Consider the following 6,365-nt stretch of genomic DNA (forward strand, 5'->3'; position numbering starts at 1 on the left):
GAGCACCACAGCGGGGCGAGCACCACAGCGGGGCGAGCACCACAGCGGGGCGAGCACCACAGCGGCGGCGAGCACCACAGCGGCGGGCACCACAGCGGCGGGCACCACAGCGGCGGGGTCAGAGAAGGATGTGGTTGGAGGCTGAGAAGGCAGAAGAGACGAACCAGGCATCCATCCCACCACCACCACCCCCTCCCCAAACTGAGCACAACCCAGACTCTGCGCACCCTCATTTTGCTAAAGCAGACTGTTTCCCAAAACTTGTACGGTGAAATCTAACCCCCAGTGTGATGGGATCAGGACATGGGGACAAACTGCCACCATATAAAAGGACCACCAGAAAACCTTTTTGTCCCTTTCTATGCTGTGAGGACACAGTAAGAACGTGCCATCTAAGAGGAAGCAGGCCCTCACCAAACACTGGATCTTCTGCCTTCTCACTCTTGGATAGTGGCCTCCGAAGCCACAAAAAAACGGCATTTCTGCAGTCTATAAGTCATTTTGAGTCATTATAATATGTGTTCTGTTACAGAGGTCTTACCCGTGCTTTGGGGAGGGTGGGCCGATCTTAGTGAGATACACAGGAAGCAGCCTGACTAGAGAGAAGAGACAAAGCCAACTACTGTGGGCAGACATCAGGACACTCTTCCCAGACTGATGTCATGTGCAGCTGTGGAAAAGGGCGCCACTCCCAGACCCACAGCCACTCTCGTGTGCCAACATCTCAGCAAAGACTCAAGGCTGCCAAAGGCAAGGGCCAGCCTCTGAGTGGGCACCGGCAGAGGCTCCAGCTCCCATGCGGCCCCACCACACCTCAGATCCCACTCTTCCAGACTCAGGACACTGCTCACCTCTCCCACCACACTCTCAGGATAGCAGGTTCCCTAAACTAGAAATGGAGGGGCTAGAAAGCCCCTGTGGGCCCTGATGAGAGGCTGGCCGGGAAGTCCTTGGCCCTGAGCCCTGCACACTTATGCCTCTGATTAGGAAAAGGACAGGTGGAGGTAGAAGGTTATGTTCCTAGGAGTTTCACACCCAAGCCCATTAGTTTCACAACAACCCTATGGTCTAAGCAGATAACTATGACTTCTCCATGTCTCCAGTTAAAGGAGGTAGAAGCCTAGGCCTCCAGGGGAAATGGCCTCCAGGACACAGAGCAGGTAATTGGAAGACTTGCTGCAGACCTCCGCCCCCAGTGGCTTGGCCCAGATGACAGGGAGCCAGCAGCTGGTACCTTCTACAGGGCCTCAAGAACGATGGCTGGCAGTGGCCATTATCTCCTGGTGAAGGTTTGCCTCTGTCTCCTCTGGCCTTAGCAAGGTTTCCTACTGCTCTGGTATATAGAAAATGGAGGAATGGTGGTAAGGAAGAACCCTTACCTGCTCTGACCTGAGTCCTGCTGGGGGGTGCCCGAGTCCCAGTCCACGTCTCCCGCTGGTCGCTCTAGGGCCCAGAGCAGAAGCAGAGATCAGGGCAGAGCCACCAACTGGTGAACACAGAGGAGATATGCTCTATCCCCTATGTGGGCCAAATGCCTATGTTCCCCAAATCCACACACTAAAATCTAATCCCCAGTATGATGGAATTAGAAAGCTCTGGTCTGATAAGTGGAGGTACTGGCTGTCAGACTGTGAGTGACTTTGGATTGGTTATGAGGAGCTACACATGCCCTTAGGTAAGGTAAAGGAGCTCAAGCTAGAATGTCTTCCGGAGTCTGAGCACACACCTCCAACAGCGTCCAATGGACAGGATGCTCAGCCTCTTCAGGATGTGCTCCTGTCTGCTAGCCCACTTTACCACGCTTTACCACACTGGGGATGGCATGGAGCAACATCATTAGAGGGAGTACAGAGGCTGCTCTGCAAAGAGCTACAAGGTTCAGGGAGTCTCATAGCCTCTGTCCCTAAGCACAAAGAATAGCCTTGCATTCATCACAGGGTTTGTGGCAGTTAGGGCTGCATGTAAGCTATAAAGGACCTTAGTGCCAGCTGGACAGTGATTATGTGGGTGACATTATTGCGCCATCTTTCCAGCCCCCTACCACATCCTATTTGCTCAATCTCAAGCAGGCAACGGGAGGCTCACCTGATGCATCCCTATCCCAGGACGGAGTCCAGTCTGGGCTCCCTGCTTTGGGAGGACTCTGTCTGGAAACCTTCAGGATCTCCTGCAGCAGGAGACGGTTCCTCTCTACCCGGTCAGACAGGGATAAAGCATTTTCGGCAGAGCCCAGAGCCTCCAGGCCACCAGTTCTCAGGAACATCTCTGGCTGGTCTGTTCTGGGAACTAAATCCTCCCCGGAGGTTAAGGCTGTGCTGTCCACATCTTCCTTTGTGACCACACTATCTCCAAGCGGATATGGTCTTTCCTTCTTCAGGCTGCTCAAGGCGGTGGTTTTACAGGGACCAGGCCCCTGTGGCTGGCACGCAAAAACCCGGTTGTTGGGACTTTCTTGTAAAGAGCCAGACCTTGGTACTGGGTCCTCCTCATGATCAGCCAGCATCCACACTGCTTCTGGAGACCACGGGTTGTATTCATTCCAGCTCTCGGGGGTAGATGGCTTGGATCCATTGTTCCTGGCATGTTTCTTGTCATTAACATGTCTGGCCAGATGTCCATCATTAGGGTTCTGAGCATGGGGGATCACCAGGGCATCTGGTAGGCTCCAGACTGCTCCAGGCTTGACTTGGTGGCATTTGGATTTTGTGGGGGAAGGATACTCATAGGACGTGGGACAGGGAGTTATCCCCTGGTTTCCTGCTGTCATTTTCTCCTTCAAGGCCTTCACCTTAGACTCCAGCACAGAAGAACCTTGGAGCTGCAGCCCCCATGTCCTGGGAGGCTTGGGGGGTATCAGGTTAGATGCTCGGTCTTCCTGGGGGCAGAGGGAAGGTCTCCGGAGAGGTCCACTGTCTGGCTGCTCAGCACCATTTCTAGCCATAGCTGGAGTTACTTGCTTGGGGCTTGTTCTGCTCCCAGACCTGGATGCTCTGCAGGAAAAAAGAGAAGCTGAGACCCTGAACCTGGATGGCCCCAAAACCTGCTCGGTCTCTATAGTGCCCTGATATGGACCCCTGCTCAGATGGCATTCCTCAAGAAGAGGGGTGTCCTCTATATAATGTGGACACACCTTGGAAAGGTCAGGTCACAGGACAGTACAAACAAGTTACTAGTGAGCTTATTTTCTCCTGGCATGAGTAATGTTCTGCAGTGAGGGGGCTGGGGAGGGTGGTTACTGGAGCATGGGCAATAACCCCACTGAAGGAAATATTCCCCATTTCGAGGGTGAGCAAAACAAGGCCTCAAACAATCCAATGCAAAATGTGAACCATGGTGAAAAGCAGTGTAATTCCCCAGCCCTCGACTGAAGGAGGCCTCAGAGGAGAATGGTAGTGTTGGCTAACAGTCAGTACTCTTCCTTGTGGATGAAGGACCCATCCCTGCACTAGAAGATGCTGCTTGCCAGCTTCATGACAACCCCAGTGCAAGAGCCTTAGACTAGAGTCAAGCTGTACTCTGAAGAAGAAATGGTGACAGTCAGAAACTGTAAGCTATCTACTATCTGTCAAGCAATGGCTTTTCAAACATTTCAACATTCTCTAAAGTAATTCCAACATGTCTGTGCTAGAATGTTATTTTATACAAATAAAGATATTATTTATTATATATATATTTTTAATTTATTTTATTTATTATATGTAAGTACACTATAGCTGTCTTCAGACAAGGGAATCAGGTCTTGTTAGGATGGCTGTGAGCCACCATGTGGTTGCTGGGATTTGAACTCAGGACCTCTGGAAAAGCAGTCAGTGCTCTTAACCACTGAGCCATCTCTCCAGCCCCTATTTATTATATATTATGTAATATATAAATAAAAATATTATTTTTTTAACAAGTAGAGAGCTGAAGCTTAGAGAAATTACATCACATAGATTCCATGGGGGATCTGAGCTTGTAACCAAAGCCTTTCCATTCCAAGCCAGGACTCTTCGAGAACAGTGAGCCTTTAAGTGCACCCCCTTGTTCTCAAGTAAGACCTGAGACCACAGAGATTACAAGACTCACTAGAATTATACGGCTCCTTGGTGCCCGGGCTGATTCCAATAGCTTTACAGAGAATGAAGTGACAACTGTTTTAATCGCTGTATAAGCTACTGTGTCTTAGCGATTACTGAGAACACTCAGAAGTCATTCTAGTCTACCCGTGTCCCATACGAAGTAAATTCAGCGTATAAGAATTTGGGCATAGAGTCTATTTTTAGAGGTTAATTACTCCCTTCTCACAATAGGGATCCACCATAAGATGTTCTTAAAGGTAAGTCTCTTACAATCATTTATTATAATTCAATTTATATGTTTTTCAGAATATGCATATTTTATAAAGCAAGATATATATATATAACACAAAATTTCACAGCAGTATATCTGTGAAGTTTAAGGATGACAGAAGTCATTTTCTCTACTAGATCATCATCTAGAGCATCACGTCACATATCAAATATGCTGCATATCAGATATTCACATTACGATTCCTAACAATAGCAAAATTACAGTCATGAAGTAGCAACGGAAATAATTTTATGGTTGGGGAGTCACTACAACATGAGAAACTGTATTAAAGGTCGCAGCATTAGGAAGATCGGGAACCACTGATCTAAAAGGTTAACTAGGTTTCTCTTGGCACCCCAGCTACCTCTTCTCTGAGATCCAATCCAGAAGCCCAGGTTGTAATATGAGCTTTCAGAAAAATTAATGGGTCAACTCTGGAGCTGCGCTCTAGGCTTGTCCGCAGACCTTAAAAAATGAGACAGACTGTCCCCCGAAGGCCTCCGGACGACCTTCCTGGATAGACGTCGTCGTTAACTCCTAGCACCGATGCTCTAACTCAGAAAAAAAACCTGGAATGAAAATGGACGGGAAGGGCGAGCCTCCTCGACCCTTCCAGCTCTGCGGCGGCGGGAGGTCGGGTCTCCCCGGGTGTGCCCCGCCACCCCAGTCCGGCTCCTCCCCGTACTCACTGAGAGGGGCGCGCGGGCTTGGCCTCCGCCTCCATCCCCTCCATCCCTCGGAGAGGCGAGGCCCTGCCCCACTCTCCCGGTCCGGGGCCGCTGCAGAGTCCCGGGCCGGACTCGCCCTGAATCCAGGCGGGCGGGCGGGCGGGAGTGTGGCCCGCAGGCCTCGCCCCTGGAGCGTGTTCCGCCCCGGGTCCCGGGAGGCGAGGCTCGGCTGGGGGGAGTGTGCGGCGGCCGGGGCCCCGCTGGGCGCCAGGAGCCTCAGCGACCGCTACTTCATAGCTTTGCTTGAAGGTGAAAGGCCCAGCCGGCAGCCTCGAGGGCCAGCCTAGGAAGAGAGGGCGAGGAAGGCGAGAGGAGGGGCGGCGGAAGGGGCTGGAGGAGCCGCGACCTCGGCCTATCCCCACCCCCAGCCTCCCGCGGCCTCCCAGGGTCGTGGCCGCTCGACCGGGGCGCACGCCGGGAGCCCGGAGCAGCCTCGGCTCCGCTCCACTGCGGGAGCGAGGGCCACCTAGACGGCCGGAGGATGCGCCCTGAATTTGGAGCGCACCGGCTGCCACTGGGCCACGTCCCGGGTGCCGACCAGATCTCTCCCCGGGGACGCGGAGGGGCGCCCGGGTGACTCAGAGGCGCAGCCGGAGCGCAAAAGGCGCTCCGCTTCAGCCGACTCCACCTGGCTCCGCTGGAGCGGGAAGCTGAAGAATGGCCTTGGTGGGGAGAACGTTTCTGGATGGGTCGGTGGGCTTCTCCGCGGGGCCGCCCCATCACCCTTGGGCGCCCTCTTAGGTCAAGATCATCATTGGCCGCCGCTCTTTGAGGCCTCAGGGTAAACCAAGAGCCCGGCCTGCATTGCCAGCCGCGTTTGTGAGGGCCTGCTTCTCCCGAGTGCAGGATTCCCCAACAGACCTGGGTACAGGCCTTGGCTGAAGGAATGACCAAAGGGCTGGCAATTGTGCCCCAAATCCATAGAGCTTTCTAACCAGAAGGAGGTGACGAAGTCTCTCCAGTGTTCAAACCCATTTTGATGCCCCCTCCCACCCCCAAGGGAACAGTTAAGAGGAACCAGGACACTTCATCATCTCTGAAAAGAGAAAGGGCTCACTCTTCTTTCTTTGGCCAACAAGTTTCACGCCAGTCACATACTTAATCGTTTGTGCTGCTAGATGGCAGGTATGGCTACTGGAAAGGCTGCACAAAGCTAAGGTCCTAGCAGGGCACAGGAGGAAAACAACAGTTCTGCCCCTTGTGCGGGTGTAATCCTGTGGTCCCAGGTGTTCCAAACATTTAAGCGGGAGGATCTTGCGGCAAGTTCGAGACCAGCCTAGGCAATTTAGTGAGACATTTTCTCAAAAT

General features: G+C 52.6%; 1 protein-coding gene across 2 annotated transcripts in view; it reads right to left on the bottom strand.

The window, feature by feature from the left end:
• Window positions 1–5,363, bottom strand: part of Kiaa1614 (KIAA1614 ortholog) — a 31,956-nt gene extending 26,593 nt beyond the window's left edge. The window contains exons 1-3 of one of the 2 annotated variants that reach the window (XM_031385225.1): window positions 5,019–5,363; window positions 2,086–2,990; window positions 1,380–1,443 (exon numbers count right to left, since the gene is read on the bottom strand). In XM_031385225.1, coding sequence (XP_031241085.1) covers window positions 1,380–1,443; window positions 2,086–2,990; window positions 5,019–5,062 — 1,013 coding nt within the window. In that variant the 5' untranslated portion in view covers window positions 5,063–5,363. Of the gene's footprint in view, window positions 1–1,379; window positions 1,444–2,085; window positions 2,991–4,693; window positions 4,809–5,018 lie in introns of those variants that run through there. The other variant, XM_031385235.1, reaches the window with a different exon arrangement.
• Window positions 5,364–6,365: the final 1,002 nt, after the last annotated feature.

The sequence above is a fragment of the Mastomys coucha genome, unplaced genomic scaffold (genome assembly GCF_008632895.1).
Source record: "Mastomys coucha isolate ucsf_1 unplaced genomic scaffold, UCSF_Mcou_1 pScaffold1, whole genome shotgun sequence".
NCBI classification, from domain to species: Eukaryota; Metazoa; Chordata; class Mammalia; order Rodentia; family Muridae; genus Mastomys; species Mastomys coucha.